The sequence below is a fragment of the Oncorhynchus mykiss genome, chromosome 19, assembly GCF_013265735.2.
Source record: "Oncorhynchus mykiss isolate Arlee chromosome 19, USDA_OmykA_1.1, whole genome shotgun sequence".
Lineage (NCBI taxonomy): Eukaryota > Metazoa > Chordata > Actinopteri > Salmoniformes > Salmonidae > Oncorhynchus > Oncorhynchus mykiss.
Window position 1 is genome coordinate 39,919,382 of NC_048583.1, and position 18,399 is coordinate 39,937,780.

At 42.7% G+C, this 18,399-nt stretch overlaps 1 protein-coding gene across 5 annotated transcripts in view; it reads left to right on the forward strand.

The window, feature by feature from the left end:
• Positions 1 to 355: 355 nt before the first annotated feature.
• The window catches only part of erb2 (estrogen receptor beta 2), a 36,569-nt gene continuing 18,525 nt past the window's right edge, over positions 356 to 18,399 (forward strand). The window contains exon 1 of one of the 5 annotated variants that reach the window (XR_002469643.2): positions 356 to 652. Coding sequence is in view for 1 of the 5 variants with exons in the window: in XM_021573115.2 (XP_021428790.2) it covers positions 614 to 652 (39 nt within the window). In the remaining 4 variants the exon portion in view is untranslated. 5 annotated transcript variants of the gene reach the window in all.

Here is an 18,399-nt window from a genome sequence, read left to right on the forward strand (position 1 = left end):
AGGGTGAAAAAGTTTGGGAACTCTTGTACTACCATAACTGGTTCAAAGGCACTTAAATATTTTTGTCTTGCCCATTGTCTCAAGGCTTAAAAATCCTTCTTTAACCTGTCTCCTCCCCTTCATCAACACTGATTGAAGTGGATTTAACAAGTGCCATCAATAAGGGATCACAGTTTTCATATGGATTCACCTGGTCATGGAAAGAACAGGTGTTTCTAATGTTTTGTACACTCCATGTACTGTAGCTACACGGCTCTGAGACCACCATCCACGTGGAATGCACAGCCTGAACGCACACCTACAGTACCTCCCCACAATTCCCAACAAAGGCTTCTTCTCTGTTACGGGTCCTCAATTCATTTGGATGTGTTGACAGATGGTGAAATTTGTTTGAGCTAGGCTATGAAAGTCAACGGTCCAATATTCTAGAACACTGCTGCGCGCACGCGTACATGTTTTGGACTATAATAAACTTAGGCTGCGTCGCCGTTTCTTTTTCTGTTTTCTCTAGTTGTGCGAGTGTGCTCTACAGTAACTCCACGGAAGCGCTGCAACCCTAGGCAGCTGGCACTTGGCTCAATTCACCGACTGGGAAAGAGGTCCCCGTCCACTGATGACAGGCTTGGCAGCAGATCAAACTACAAAGTGGCAGGTTGGTTTGATCAAACTATTGTATCCTATTGGCGTCTTTGAAACTGAGAAACAAAGTGAAAGTAAAAAGCTGAACATGATTGTATATAAGTGACAGCTAGATTATGTTGAAAAAGTTACTCACACAATTGTCATAGGCCTATATGAAATTACTAGCTAGCCGTTTACACTTTAATAGAAACACTGTGTTAAAGCGTTGTAAAATATTTTCTTTGATGTGTGATTTGGTAGAGTATCCAAGGCTATATTATTTCAAATCTATAACTCGTATTGTGGTCTGTGGATATCCTTAGGCTACTGTCAGTAAATCGATGAGACATTTCGTTTCGGCTACAGTTGTGATTTAGATTAACAGTAGTTTAAGATTTTATATACTATAGATTTGGTGACAAACATATAACAGATCTGGACTCATCAAGTTGAATTAACAGCTATATATTGCTATATGCTTGGCACACATTATTATACTTTACTTGAAATATCGGTAGCTTATATACTGTAGGCTACTCAGTGACACAGTAGCCTAGGCATTATCTCATACCCTTTTATAATGTAATGAATGTATTATTACTGCTGTAGTTGACCATTACAAACATTCCAGTCCAGTACTATAATTTTATAAAAACACTTTAAATAGCAAATTGATCTAGACTTCCACGAAAAGAAACACATGAGCAATTTGAGAAACAACAAGAGGCATGTAAACTTAGCAAAGGCTTTAAAGAGGCATGCAATCTAGGATAATCAGAGGTTGAGAAGTGATATTTGGACAGTTGGGTTTGTCCGTGGGAGATAACATAGGTTGATAATATACCAGTAACTTCAGGTGATAAGAGACTCATACCCTTATTATGGCTGCCTGCCTGCTCCCTCCTCATTTAGAAAAGAACCCTGCCCAGATTGTGTGAAATAGAGGATGAATGGCTAGACGGGTTGTTTGCTTTGGTTGATTACCAGCAGAAGATCGTATTTAAATGTACAGATAGATTTGGATTTGGTATGGTTGTAAAAAAAAATATATAGATTTTTTTTTGGAAATATTACCCACCAAAAATATTTGGTATTTGGTATGGATTTAGGATACAGAGGGGCAGAACAATTGTTGCCTCACTAACAAGCAATTATAAGCTAATATTAGGCAAGTGTTAGCCTATTTAACCCTGGCTTGCATGCATCACATCACACCTATGACCAAAATGACAGCAAGTGCCTTTTTGTTGCTAGTGTTATCTTATTTACACTGTTTTAAAACATATTTTTATGCACCCAAATGATATTTCCAATTCTCATCATCACATAAACAAAAATGGTCATATCATAAATCAAACATGATTTACATTTGGCAATCTCCTCTGATAGCCTTGACACTGCTCACAATGTAATACTAATCTTACTGTTACTGTGGGTTACTCTCCTTTCTACTTACAAATAACTTGACTGTGGGGGAGCTATGTGTGGGGGATGTCCTGTCATGTACAAAAATAATAACCCAACTGTGCATCCCCTTCCGTCCTCCTGCATTTCAACCACTTGAAACACATTCCGTTGGCAAGCACCTAAAACACACCAAGGTCACGGTTTCAAAAGACTGTCTTTGTTTGTACATTATCCAAAAACTAATACACCATGTTACTAAAACATGCCTCCATGCAGTAATCAAACGCAGCCCCACACTGGCACACAGCTACACACTCAGTCACTGGCAGTCATGCACATAAGGGCTGCTGTAGGAGTGTGTTGCGCTGTGCAGCCAGCTTTAGGCGTCACGTTTCAACTTAAACCTTGCACACTACTACAACATGCCCATCAGGGATAGTACTGTACATGCCAATGTGTTTACAACGAACCTCTTTAGTCGTGGTATTACATTACAGCTTGTCCTCCATTGCAGATGTTATCTCCTTTTCCATTCAGCTGTAAGCAGGAACAACTCCCTAGAAGGCAGGAACCTAGGAAGAAACCTAGAGAGGAACCAGGTTCGGAGGAATAAATTATCACAGGGCAATTTGAGGGAGGACACCAATAAACCATGTAGAAACCATCATTCAGAAGGGTTTATCACGTACAAACGAGGTCTATGTGGTTGATGTTTGAGTGGTTAGGCATAGCTGGTGTTATTTGGAGCTGGGTGGTTAAGCGGTGAGTAGTTGAGCTAGCTGCTACAGCACAGAGGTACAGTACAGTGGGGAAGGCTCTGCTGCCAGCCAGGTGTAGGAGCTCCAGTGACAGGTGACAGGTAAATTACCTCCAAGCTCTAGGTGCCATAATCAGCCTGTCTGCTCCACTCAACTGCACTCTGCTCAGCTCCACTCTCACAAGAGTTTTTACTCTACCAAAAGCAGCCCCTCAACTCCTCCTCCCGTGTAATTTGCTTACAAGGCTCGTTTTCTCTCCCTCCTTCAAATTGAGACAAGTCTTTTCTTGAGCGCTTACTTGTCAGTATTGAGGGAGAGCGAAAGGAGGCTAAATGGGGCTGCTGTAGCTCTTTGTGTGGAGGTATGTGTCCCTGGCTCTTTGCCTCCATCTGAGAGGGAACGATGTGGGAGCATGGCTGACTTAATCATTCTGCTTTAATCACTCTCTCAATCACTATCTCCTCCACATTGTCTGAACAACATTGTCTGGAAATGTTCTAGAATGCAATCTTCTTAATGAATTCTTAATTTATTTATTTTTCCGAATTCACAATGCTTTTTCATTACGATTGACATTAGTCCAACTGGTACAGTATTCTAAAGGCACTAACACTGAGGAAATGAGTGAGTCATTGCTGACCTTTGTTCTCAGTGAATAATGGCATAGGGCTCCTGAACCGCGCTTTGATCTTAATGCTATCGAAACTGGTGGTGGGGGGAGTGTGCAATGAAAATATTCATTTTCTGATGTTCAATCTCTCATTAGCAGCTAGAGAGAGAGCCCTGTACATGAAACTACCTGTACAGCTGAATATCCTGTGCACAAGAAAAATGTGTGCAAGTGAAATAAATGTGAAGTACTAGGTATCACTGAACAGTACCATTGTTTACAGGATAGGGGAGACCAGGGGTTGGTTGTCTCACAGGTTGGTTGTCATTGTGTTTATTACCCAAAATCCAGGGGGGCTATGCAATAATTTAAAGATAAAAATGTGTGTCCTCTATAGGAGAGGTCATCCATGTGGCCAATTCAGGTAAGGATCACAAAACATGGAGGTGAGAGGAATATTAACATTTTTCATGGGTGAAAGTAAATATGAATGTTATTTATTTAACAAATAGTTGTATTCTGGGGGTATCCATAAAAAAATACTGTTATTGAGTCTATTTGTGTCTATTTGTGAGTTCCTACGTCAAGCCATGTGGAAACTGGCATCTTAATTAGCGTTTGGGTTGGGGGGGGGGGGGGGGGGGGCTGTCACATGGATATTGGAGTTGCCTGTCACAATCTGACAATGAATCCTTATTGTAACAATGTATCCAGAAAGCTAAATGTATTTTCCAGATGTGAAAAGATGTCTATGTTTCACAAGTTTGGACAGCACAGCACAGTACAGTCCAGTAGTTGAATTTAGCAGAGTACAGATCCGCGCACAGGGCCAGTTTAATGAAAGGGCTTATAGGGGCCCAGGAGCGAAAAGCCACAGGAGCCCACTCTCAATGTTCAAAATACACCAGAGAGCATAATTTAGCCACACAGGATCAATAGTTTCTAAAAAATAAAAGTGGATTAAGGTTTATCACACGCACATACAGGTAACTGCCAAACTAAAGGAAACACCAACATAAAGTGCCCTAATTGGGCCACCGCGAGCTGCCAGAACAGCTTCAATACGCCTTGGAATAGATTCTACAAGTGGACAGCAACCATCCAGGAAAATGCACCCCACACCATAATATATACTTTGTATCATCATTTACTCAAGTGTTTCCTTTATTTTGGCAGTTACCAGTATGCTTACAGTTGCAGGGGTGCTTGTGTTGTGTTAATATTATTATTTTTTTTACATTTTAGATAGGCCAGTTGAGAACAAGTTCTCATTTACAACTGCGACCTGGCCAAGATAGAGCAAAGCAGTGCAACACAAACAACACAGAGTTACACATGGGATAAACAAACGTACAGTCAATGACACAATAGAAAAGTCTATATACAGTGTGTGCAAATGTAGTAAGATTAGGGAGGTAAGGCAATAAATAGGCCATATTGGCGAAATAATTACAATTTAGCAATTAAACACTGGAGTGGTAGATGTGCAGAAGATGAATGTGCAAGTAGAGATACTGGGGTGCAAAAGAGCAAAAAAATAAATAACAACATGGTGATGAGGTAGTTGGGTGGGCTATTTACAGATGGGCTATGTACAGGTGCAATGATCGGTAAGCTGCTCTGACAGCTGATGCTTAAAGCTAGTGAGGGAGATAAAAGTCTCCAGCTTCAGTGATTTTTGCAATTTGTTCCAGTCATTGGCAGCCGAGAACTGGAAGGAAAGGCGGCCAAAGTAGGAGTTGGCTTTGGGGGTGACCAGTGAAATATACCTGCTGGAATGCGTGCTACGGGTGGGTGCTGCTATGGTGACCAGTGAGCTGAGATAAGGCGGGGCCTTACCTAGCAAAGACTTATAGATGACCTGGGGACAGTGGGTTTGGCAACGAATATGAAATGAGGGCCAGCCAATGAGAGCATACAGGTCGCAGTGGTGGGCAGTATATGGGGCTTTGGTGACAAAACGGATGGCATTGTGATAGACTACATCCAATTTGCTGAGTAGAGTGTAGGAGGCTATTTATTTATAAGTCAAGAATCGGTAGGATAGTCAGTTTTACGAGGGTATATTTGACAGCATGAGTGAAGGATGCTTTGTTGCGAAATAGGAAATTGATTCTAGATTTCATTTTGGATTGGAGTTGCTTAATGTGAGTCTGGAAGGAGAGTTTACAGTCTAACCAGACACCTAGGTATTTGTAGTTGTCCACATATTCTAAGTCAGAACCTTTCAGAGTAGTGATGCAAAATGGGCGGGCGAGTGCGGGCAGTGATCAGTTGAAGATGCATTTAGTTCTGCTTGCATTTAAGAGCAGTTGGAGGCCACGGAGGGAGTGTTGTATGGCATTGAAGCTCGTCTGGAGGTTTGTTAACACAATGTCCAAAGATGGGCCATGAAATGTCTAAATGATTGAGGTCAGGGCTTTGTGATGGCCACTACAATACCTTGACTTTGTTGTCCTTAAGCCATTTTGCCACAACTTTGGAAGTATGCTTTTGGGTCATTGTCCATTTGGAAGACCCATTTGCGACCAAGCTTTAACTTCCTAACTGATGTCTTGGGATGTTGCTTCAATATATCCACATAATTTTCCTCCCTCATGATGCTATCTATTTTGTGAAATGCACCAGTCCCTCCTGCACCAAAGCACCCCCACAACATGATGCTGCCACCACCGTGCTTCATGGTTGAGATGGTGTTCTTCAGCTTGCAAGCCTCCGCCTTTTTCCTCCAAACATAACGATGGTTATTATGGCCAACCAGTTCTATTTTTCTTTCATCAGACCAGAGGACATTTCTCCAAAAAGTATGATCTGTGTCCCCATTGTCACGACATCCGCCGAAGTCGGCTCCTCTCCTTGTTCGGTCGACGTCACCGGCTTTCTAGCCATCGCCACTCCATTTTTCATGTATCCATTTGTTTTGTCTTGTTCCCTGCACACCTGGTTTTTATTCTGCAATCAATTCATATGTATTTATTCCTCTGTTCCCCATCATGTCTTTGTGTAGGATTGTTGGTGTTATGTGTATTTTGATATTGTGGATATTGTTATGTGCCTTACTTTTTGTCTATGTTCCGTGTTTTGGGCACATTTTATGTTATTTTGTGCTGTCATTTTGACCGGAATAAAAAGTGTGCCTGTTCACTACACTCTGCTCTCCTGCACCTGACTTCACCTCCAATACACACTCCTAACAGAATCCTACACCAATCATGGAGTCAGCAGGAGCAAGTACCCCGGTCAGAGGAGTCCAGGAACACGTCCAGGAACACGCGGATATGCTACATCATCTCGGTGGCATGATGGATCGCGTTGTCCAGACCATGGACCGCTGGGAGAAACAGGAAGTCTCTCCAGCGCCTCGACCAGCTCAACCAGGGTTATCTCTACACGTCCCGTCCGGATCCAGCTCCAGTGGAATACGGGGAGTATGATGGGACGGCCGCACAGTGCCAGGGGTTCCTTTTACAACTGGACCTATACCTGGCCACTGTTCACCCAGCTCCCTCAGGAAGGGAGAGAGTATCCGCCCTCATCTCATGCCTCTCATGCCTCTCGGGTAGAGCTCTGGAGTGGGCAAACGCCGTGTGGGGAGAGGAAGACGCTGTGTTGGACCACTTCAAGGAGTTTACCCGCCGTTTCCGGGCCGTCTTTGACCATCCGCCCAAAGGTAGAGCGGCGGGTGAACGACTCTTCCATTTGAGACAGGGGACGATGAGTGCACAGGATTTTGCGCTGGAGTTCCGGACCTTTGCCACCGGAGCAGGATGGAACAACAGGGTCCTTATCAACCACTATCGATGCAGCTCACGTGAGGACATCCGACGGGAGTTGGCCTGCAGGGATGCCACCACCACCTTTGACTAACTGGTGGATATGTCCATCCGGTTGGATAACCTGCTGGTCCTCCGTGGACGTCCTGAAGGGGCTCTGTCGGTTCCATTTCCCAGCACTTCCACTCCGGTGCCCATGGAGTTGTGAGGGGCTGTGCATAGGGAGGCTGGAGGAGGGGCCTTCACGTGCACCATCTGAGGCCGCAGAGTGCACAATGTCAGTCGGTGCCGGGTTGGTCACTCTGGGAGTCGAGGCAGCAGACAGGGCACTCTAACGTCACCCCAGGTGAGTATGCACCACTCTCATCCAGAGTCCTCTGTTGTCCACCTGTTTGTACCTATTTGTTTCCCTGAGTTCTCCCCGCATTCCCAGCATAAGGCGCTTGTCGATTCAGACGCAGCTGGGAATTTTATTGACAGAGCATTAGCACTTAGTTTAGAAGGCGACTCAATTACCACCCCATTGACTGGGGGATTGTGCGATAAATCACCTTGTAGACACTGTACTTCCCAGGAGTCACGTGTATCCCCTGTCGCAAGCGGAGATGGTGGCTATGGAGACATGTGTTTCTGAATCCCTGCGTCAGGGGTACATTCGGTCCTCCACTTCACCCGCCTCCTCGACTTTCTTTTTTGTGAAGAAGAAGGATGGAGGTCTGCGCCCGTGCATTGATTATAGAGGTCTCAATCAAATCAAGGTGAGGTACAGTTATCCGCTACCTCTCATCGCCAAGGCGATTGAGTCAATGCAAGGGGCGTGCTTCTTCACTAAACTGCATCTCAGGAGTACGTACAATCTGGTGCGTATCCGAGAGGGAGACGGTGTTTAGTACCACCTCAGGGCATTATGAGTACCTCGTCATGCCGTACGGGTTGATGAATGCTCCATCGGTCTTCCAATCTTTTGTAGATGAGATTTTCAGGGACCTACACGGGCTGGGTGTAGTGGTGTATAGCGATGACATTCTGATATACTCCACTACACGCGCTGAGCATGTGTCCTTGGTGCGCAAGGTACTTGGACGACTGTTGGATCATGACTTGTACGTCAAGGCTGAGAAATGCCTGTTCTTTCATCAGTCTGTCTCCTTCCTGAGGTATCGCATTTCCACCTCAGGGGTGGAGATGAAGAGTGACCGCATAGCAGCCGTGCGTAATTGACTTTTGTACCTGTTTCCTCCAGCATCTTCACAAGGTCCTTTGCTGTTGTTCTGGGATTGATTTGCACTTTTCGCACCAAAGTACGTTCATCTCTAGGAGACAGAACGCGTCTCCTTTCTGAGCGGTATGACGGCTGCGTGGTCCCATGGTGTTTCTACTTGCGTACTATTGTTTGTACAGATGAACGTGGTACCTTCAGGCTTTTGGAAATTGCTCCCAAGGATGAACCAAACTTGTGGAGAGCTAGAATTTTTGGCTGATTTCTTTTGATTTTCCCATGATTTTCCCATGATGTCAAGCAAAGAGGTACTGAGTTTGAAGGTAGGCCTTGAAATACATCCACAGGTACACCTCCAATTGACTCAAATTACGTCAATTAGCCTATCAGAAGCTTCTAAAGCAATGACATAATTTTCTGGAATTTTCCAAGCTGTTTAAAGGTACATTCAACTTAGTGTATGTAAACTTCTGACCCACTGGAATTGTGATACAGTGAAATATAAGTGAAATCTGTCTGTAAACAATTGTTGGAAAAATTACAACAAAGTAGATGTCCTAACAGACTAGCCAAAATTATAGTTTGTTAACAATATATTTGAGGAGTGGTTGAAAAACAAGTTTGAATGACTCCAACCAAGTGTATGTAAACTTCAGACTTCAACTGTATAATCCATAGAAGGGTTTTGGAACCTATTCCCTTAGCAATTTGGGCACACTAGAGATGGCTGCCAGTCCTGATTCGAATTGGAAATGCCATCTATGGATTATTTTTCTATGGTTGGTTGCTATCAGTTAGTCTTTTGCAAATTTCAAAATACAATCTTGAGAAAAACAGTTTGGAAAGCAAATGCCTACTGCTGAAAAGAGAAGACTCATCTGTCTGTAGAACCAATAGATTTGATTGTTTCTCAACAACTCCCTATTTTGAGCAAACAGCATAGTCCCTTGGCCTATGATTTGTGACTTTGCAGTAGAGTGCAGTTTAATTCAGTAGTGTACAGTAGAGTCTAGTAGAGTTAAATTCAGCAGAGTACAGCACAGTACAGTTGAGTCTAATTCAGCAGAGTAGAGCAGGGGTTTTCAAACCTTTTAATGTTAAATGAATTCTCACAAAAGTATTGCACTAAGCCTTTTTTATTGTTGTTCCACGGACTCCCTAACCCCCCCCCCCCCCCCCCCACCCCCCCACCCCCCCCCCCCAGTTTGAAAAGAGTACGGTATATTACAGTACAGTACAGATACATATGAACATTAAATAATATTTTGTCTTACAGGTAGCTTTAGTGTAGATTAAATTATTTTGGTTTGAAGTAATTGGTAGCTTGGCAAACTATATTTTCAGAGGAGCTTCCCCAACACTGGGTATTAAGCACATTCATAACTGTTTTATAACACCTCAAATTAGTCACTTTACTTAAGTTGTCTATGCAATGGCATATGATATGGTTATGAACATAGGCACAGGAAGTAGGGGTGCTGAGGGTGCTGCAGCACTCCATGAAAAATCAGAATAAAATGTTTATGTATATATACTGTATATATGTAAATACAGTGCCAGTCAAAAGATTAGACACACCTACTCATTCCAGGGGTTTTCTTCATTTTTAATATTTTCTGCATTGTAGAATAATAGTGAAGACATCAAAACTATGAAATAACACATATGGAATCATGTAGTAACCAAAAAAGTGTTAAACAAATCAAAATGTATTTTATATGTGAGATTCTTCAAAGTAGCCACCCTTTGCCTTGAAGACAGCTTTGCACACTGTATATGAATATTCATAAAACAAAATAAAAAATACAATTCACTGTGCCTTTACTAGTCCTTTATTAGCAGACTGATATAGATGTCTTTAGCGCGGGGAAAACATTTTTTTTAGTATCTCTGCTTTGGCAAAAAAGGTAGTTGTATAATTAAGAACAGAACATCTTTCAGGATTCAATTGTTGGAATTGTAAGAGTTATTGAATAACGCTGGCATAAATGATTCAGGAGACAGGCGCAGTCTGGGTGGTATGGATTTTTATTACACCCAAATTACGGCATGCCGTGTAAGGGCACAGTGACAAAGACCAAACAAACACATAACAAAACACAGTGTTGAAACCCAAACAAAAGAGCGAGGAGTATTTCTAATAAATAACACACACACAATGATTAGCACATGGGAGGTGACCCGTAATCATCTGCGCAATCCACAATGGCACGAAAGCCAAAACACACAGCACAGGTACTCACACGCACCAACGGACATTGTAACAATAATTTGACAGCACTATGTTGAACAAAGGGCACATATATGCAAATACAATTAGTGGGAAAAGGGGCCAGGTGTGCGCAATGGAAGTTCCAGAGGGATTGTGACAGGGTTGTGGGTTCGACTCCCATGGGGGACCCGTATGAAAAAGTATGAAAATGTATGCACTCAATACATTTACTAAAAATGTAAAAGGAATGAATAGACCATTTTGGTATTCACATGTGTTTGCAAAGTATTTCAAAAACTGGAAATCGTATCAAGCAAGTATTTTCATATTCCACAATTATCAGATGAACTGTTTTGTACAGATAATTATCAGACTCAAATTACAAATGCTGGTAAACACAAAATGCATTACATTTCAATTTCTTCACAAAAGTAGTGCACTGGACCTTTACTAGCCCTGTATTAGCGGGCCAATATAGCATTTTCAATATTTTACAGTGCATTCGAAAAGTACTCAGACCCCTTGACTTGGTCCAGTGGTCCGGTGGCGGTCCGTGCGTCGTTGATACCAGGAGATGATCTTGAGAAGAGCAGACCGGGCTCTCTTCCAGGTCCGGCGACAGCAAGCGGACGAACATCAACGCCGAGGGTATACTAACTTCCTCTTGATCATGGAAGAGCTAGGGCTGATAACCCATCGAACACACGAAAGGCAAGAGACCAGTGGCTGAGCAGGGGAGGGTGTTGTGGGCGTATTCCACCCACACGAGTTACTGTCTCCAGCTGGTGGGGTTGACAAAGACAAGGCAACGAAGAGTCGTCTCCAGGTCCTGATTGGCTTGCTCCAACTGGCCGTTAGACTGGGGGTGAAACCCGGAAGACAGGCTGGCCGACAACCCAATGAATTTGCAAAACGCCTTCTAGAACCAGGACGAGAACTGAGGACCACAGTCGGAGACCATGTCCACCGGATGCCCATGGGGGGAGTGCAGGGATATATATGACCAGGGACAGTGAGGGACAGGAAGTGGTTGAAGGAGACTAGGTGGAGCTTGCTGACAAGTCTTATTCTGAGCACAGACAGTGCAGGCGGCAACGAACGGTCCAAGGCAGAATGCTGGGACAGGACAGCCCCCACTCCGATGTCCGAAGCATCGACCTCCACCACGAACTAACATCCCGTTAGTTCGGGGTGGAGGTCGATGCTTCGGACATCGGAGTTGGATTAATATGGGAGCTGTGGTGAATTAAAAAAACATATATATTGAACCTTTATTTAACTAAGCAAGTCAGTTAAGAACAAATTCTTATTTACAATGACGGCATACCAGGGAACGGTGGTTTAACTGCCTTGTTCAGGGGCAGCACGACAGATGTTTACCTTGTCAGCTTGAGGATTCAATCCAGCAACCTTTCGGTAACTGGCCCACTAACGCTCTAACCACTAGGCTACCTGAAGCGACGCCCAGTCAGCAGCTGGGGACCATGTGAACTGAACCTTGGGAGAGGTGAGTGCTGAAAGGGGGGAAGCCAGGGTGCTGTAACCCTGGATAAAATGGCGATAGAAATGGGCAAATCCCAGTAATCGTTGCTGCTGCATTCTGGACGTGGGTTGGGGCCAATCCACCACTGCTCTCAACTTTCCGGGATCCATCTTCACATTACAAGCAGCGATGATGTATCCTAGGAAGGAGATGGTGGAACGATTGAATTTGCAATTTTCTGCTTTAACAAAAAGATGGTTCTCCAGGAGACGCTAGAGGACTTGTCGGACATGGAGAAAGTGTTCCTAAGCTGAGCGGGATAAGATGAGGATGTCGTCAAGGTTCAACGTGTCACGGAGAACATCGTTATCCAGGGCCTGGAAAACAGCAGGAGCGTTGGTCAGACTGAATGGCATCACCAGGTATTCGTAGTGTCCACTAGTCATGTTGAAGGCTGTCTTCCACTTGTCACCTTCCCGTAGCCGCACCAGATGGTAGGCGTTCCTCAGGTCCAATGTAGAGAAAATGATTGACCCCTGGAGCAGTCGAAAGCCAAGGCGATTAGTGGGAGCGGGTAGCGGTTCTTAACCGTGATGTCATTAAGGCCCCGGTAGTCGATTCCACAAAGAAGAATCCTGCTGCAAACTTCCCGGAGGTCCTGGTACTCCGTGGGGAGGTCCGAGGCTTCTTCCGAGCCCACAGGAAGAATTCCCGGGGCAGGCTGCCCCGACTTCAGGCAATGAGCATAGCAGAATGGGATCCAGCCCATGATAACACCAGCAGTCCAGTCGATAAGGGGATTGTTTCGCTGGAGCCATGAAAAACCCTAACACCACGGGTACCTGAGGAGACTTATTGAGCATGAACTGCATAGACTCACTGTGGTTTCCTGACACTCACAGGTTGATATGAGTAGTATTGTGGGTGACCCTGCCTATAGAGCACCCATCCAGGGCTCTAATGTCCATGGAAGTGGAGAGGGGCTGAGTGGGGATGCCCAGCTCTGACACCAGGATGATGTCCATGAAACTCTCATCGGCCCCAGAGTCAATAAGTACCCGGAGAGATTTTGTCTGGTCGCCCCAGAGCAGGATGGCATGGAGAGGGGTACAAGTAAGGGGAGAAGGAAAATTCTCTGTATGGCCCACCAGAGTATTCATACCTACTAATGAGCATGATCTTTTAATGGACAGGTAAACACTTAATGACCGGTAGTCCCGCATTACAGACAACTCTTAGTGTTAAGTCTGCGTAAACGTTCGGCTGGAGACAATCTAGCTCTGCCGAGTTTCATCGGCTCTCATGGGAACTCGGGTAACCTCGGATTCTCTTGGGAACGTAGATGCCGGGGACTTCCTGGATCCTTGGGCGAGCGAGTGGGACCTGAATCAGACCTCCTCTACCTCCTACGTTTCCATAGTCGCCCATCGATCCAGATGGTCAAGGCGATGAGCGAATCGAGATCCGTAGGCATCTCCCGGGCTGCGAGCTGTAGTTGTACTCTATGCCTTCTGGGAAGTGTTATGAAAATGTGACAGAGAGAATATGCCTGTGAATCATCCAGAGCTTCAACCAAATACAATGCTCAATTGACCTTGATGAATTGTGCTTTGTCCAAATCATTGCTTGTGGTTTGGGTGATTGGTAGCTGCTAGATAACTCTCTTCCCCCTTCCCCTTTGAATGGGGATGGGGCTGTCAAGAGTCAATTATCTTAGTCGGTATTCAGAGTAAATTATCCCTTTAAAGATGGTATAGTGCAGGGGTATTCAACTTTCCCTATGAGGTCCAGAGCCTGCTAGTTTTCTGTTCTACCTGATAATTAGTTGCACACACATGGTGTCCCAGGTCTAAATCAGTCCCTGATTAGAGGGAAACAATGAAAAATGCAGTGGAACTGACTTTGAGGTCCAGAGTTAAGTTTGAAGGGTGTAGTGTGTTTGAAACAAGAACACTTACCTCCAGACGGTCAGAGGTTCGAAGTTGTTTTTGCTAAGCATCCAACTTGCTGTTTGCAATGTTTTGGGGGGGGGGGATTTTTTCTCTCTCTCACAAAAGTAGTGCACTGGGCCTGGTTGCATAAAACATCTTAAGTGTTTCCCTTAAACCTCTTGAAGCTAGGGGGCACTATTTTTATGTTTGGAAAAATAACGTTTCCAAAGTAAATGGCCTATTTCTCAGGACCAGATGCTAGAATATGCATATAATTGACAGATTAGGATAGAAAACACTCTAAAGTTTCCAAAACTGTCAAAATATCGTCTGTGAGTATAACAGGCGAAACCTGAGGAAAATCAAACCAGGAAGTGGCTTCTATTTTGAAAGCTCCATGTTCCATAGCCTGCCTTCGCTCCATTTAAAGGGATATCAACCAGATTCCTTTTCATATCGCTTCCTCAAGGTGTCAACAGTCTTTAGACATTGTTTCAGGCTTTTATTTTGAAAAATGAGCGAGAAAGATAACATTGTGTCAGGTGTTCGCATGAGTTTTGCTCGCGCAACAGAGTTTGGGCAGCCATTGCCTCTCCCTCTCCTACTGATAAAGACAGTTGCGGTTGATATATTATCGATTATATATTTTAAAAACAACCTGAGGATTGATTATAAAAAACGTTTGACATGTTTCTGTGGACATTACGGATATTATTTGCAATTTTCGTCTGCATTGTCGTGACTGCTCTTTCCTGTGGATTTCTGAACATAACGCTCCAAACAAACGGAGGTATTTTGGATATAAAAATAATCTTTATGGAACAAAAGGAACATTTATTGTGTAACGGAGTCTCGTGAGTGAAAACATCCGAAGTTCATCAAAGATAAACGATTAATTTGATTGCTTTTCTGATTTTCGTGACCAAGCTACTTGATGCTAAGTGTACATAATGTTTTGTCGAACGATCGATAAACGTACACAAACGCTTGGATTGCTTTCGCTGTAAAGCATATTTTCTAAATCTGAGACGACAGGTGAATTAACAAAAGGCTAAGCTGTGTTTTGCAATATTGCACTTGTGATTTCATGAATATACATATTTGTAGTAATATTATTTGAATGTGGTGCTATGCAATTCAGCGGTTGATGATGACAATTATCCCGCTACATGGATGGGTAGCGTCAAGAAGTTCCCTTAAGTGTTTTACCTAAAGGAATAATTTTATCCATACTGAATGAAGCACTTAAGGGACCTCATCGGCACTATTAACTTTTTCACTTAATTTAAGGAGGAAATTCGACTTAAAATGTTTGGTGCAAATGACTTAAAGTTAAGGAAACTTTAAAGGAAAAGAACAGGGGGGAATTAACATACAATGTTTTATACAACTGGGCCCTGAGCCTTTACTAGTCCTGTATTAGTGAACCAATATAGTCGTTTTTGCTTTTAGTTTTTTCTGCAGAATGTTCAGCTAGAAATGTATTGATCAAATATGACTGTCAGATAGATTGGAATAGTATAGAAGATTGTGTTCTTTATTAATTATATTTCTATCTTCAACATGCATTTCTAGATACAGCCCTGCCATTAGTTGAAGGCAGCCAATCCAAAAGTTTCTGAAAAGTAGTCACTTCCTGAGATCTGTATTCAAATAGTTTTAAAAAGTTGTTATATTTGGGATATGTATTCAAATAGTTTTAGTCACCCCCAATAGTTTTTTCCTTTCCACAAAGTATAGTTACATCTATAGTTATCCCAGGCCTGGCATGGTGTTCTCTCTTGGTAAGAACATTCCATCTTCCAAGTATATAGTCTTATTAACAGAGCTGGCACCATGACCTTTGACATGTGATGCAGTGCTGGGTTTACCATGGACCTCTGCCAGGCTGCAGGTTCAACAACTAGACTGTCTGTCCAAAGACCACACCACTGGATTGCCAGCATTTGACAAAACATCGGGCCGTTCAGACTGTCAATAGTATCCATATCCTCAGCATGTAAACGTAAGTGACTCAGTCCATTCTTATATGTTCTGTATGTTAATTAAAAAATATGTATTTGAGATTTTGGGCAAGAAATTGGTTGGAATATTTTTGTCTTACCTTCTAATTTAATATTGATTTAATATTCAAACTGTATGATATATTATTTAAGATGAGTAGAAATAAACAACATTTTCCCTACATCTGAATGTTGAGTTCCACAGGCTTGGTCTCATGTTGAGGTTTGTGATGATGTGAAATACAAAAGCGTAGTATGGGCTATAGTTAATTAAATGTAAAGTCCCCATATTTGGGGAACTTATTAGAATGATTTTATTCAATTTAGTCTGTAACAAGAACAGTAGCCCATATCTGCAAAAGCAGGGTGTCTGCGGAAAGCTGAGTATCTTGGCTATTGACCAAAAATGGGCATACGAATGTATAAAGGGAGGCCGAGCTGATGACATAATTTCAAGACGGCTGCTACCTACATTCCGGTTAGCGTTGTGAAGCATAAACGAAATAAACACAGAATATGTTGATTCACACCGAAAGCCGGGACTCCACAGATCATGAGGATATCTTATTTGTCTGACTGTGAACAACCATTATTGATCACCAGCCCGAGAGTCAAAATGTTTATTTTAGACAACGTTTTCACCAAATAGCAAACATCTTACAAGGTAAGCTTAGATAGATTTGGTCTGTGTTTGAGCTATAGCTACATGGGAGGTATCAAATTCATCCCTTGGTTGGTAGGAACACATCTAGCCTATTGTCAATTATGATGTATGACTTAATAGCAACATTTATCTTTGCGCATGAAAAATATGATGTCTGCTTACATTACACGGGATTGGCTACTATGGCACCTTGACAGTCTCTTGTAGCCAATGAGATAAGCTTTCCAGGGATATGCAGTTGACCTGGGTGGGACAAAGCAAGGCCTAGAACCTTTGATGCGTAATGCGAACTATTGCTTCCTGGCTCAGAGACTTGGAAATGTACCGTGACCACACCTGACACAACTTACTAAAACATCTGCCCATTTCTAGTTGTTAAGTCAATCAATCCCTTTTTTTGCTGATTTTGTTCAGTTTCCAACTCTAGTCATCAATAATTCACTTATAGCTTGTCAATGACAGATTACGTTCAAATTTTAAAAAACAAAAAAATGTTATTTTGTGTGCGTTTGATCTTGTGTATTCTGAACTATGTAACTCCTATCTATCTTCTGATAATTTCTTCACAATCTCCCAGATGTCTTCTTTCCAAATATACTAAGTTTTTGCCTTTATATTTAAGAGGTTTAAGAGTTATCTCACTCAGGCTTGACTGGATGGTTTTAGATCAAGCTATAAGTATGGAACTGACCTAAATAGGAATTGAAACAGCAACTTCAGGTGAAATACTTTGATTGGGTGAGTTTCCTGGGCATGTGCTGTAATGGACATCTTTACTCTGCATTCATGTGTGGGCCTGTTTTTGTGTGAATGGAAATGGAAACCTAACCAATGCCTGTCCTCAGCCCTCGGCCTGTGCTGTTGGTAGCTGTGCAGTTGGTACCTGTGTTATCCACTCTGACACTGATTAACGTGCTGATGGCCTGTTTGTCACAGCCTACAGTGCCTTCAGAAAGTATTCACAAGCATGGACTTTTTCCACATTTTGTTGTATTACAGTCTGAATTTAAAATGGATTAAATTTAGATTTTTGGCCTACACACAACACCCCATAATGTCAAAGTGGAATTATGTTTCTAGAAGTTTTTACAAATGCATTTTAATTGAAAAGCTGAAATGTCTTGAGTCAAAGTATTCAACCCCTTTGTTATGGCAAGCCAAAATAAGTTCAGGAGTAAACATTTGCTTAACAATTCACATGATAAGTCACATGGACTCACTCTGCACTCCACACATACAATGATCTGTAAGATCCCTCAGTCGAGCAGTGAATTTCAAACACCGATTCAACCACAAAGAACATGGAGGTTTTCCAATGCCTCACAAAGATTTACCCATTGGTAGATGGGTAAAAAACAGACATTGAATATCCCTTTGAGCATGAAGTTATTCATTACACTATGGATGGTGTATCAATACACCCAGTCACTGCAAAGATACAGGTGTCCTTACTAACTCAGTTGCCGGGGAGGAAGGAAACCACTCAGGTATTTCACCATAAGGCCAATGGTGACTTTAAAATGGTTACAGAGTTTAATGGCTTTGATAGGAGAAAACTAAGGATGGATCAACAACATTGTAGCTACTCCACAGTGCTAACCTAATTGACAGAGTGAAATGAAGCAAGCTTGTACAGAATAAAAATATTACTAAACATGCATCCTGTTTGCAAATTAATACGGCAAAAAAATGTGGCAAAGCAATTAACTTTTTATCCT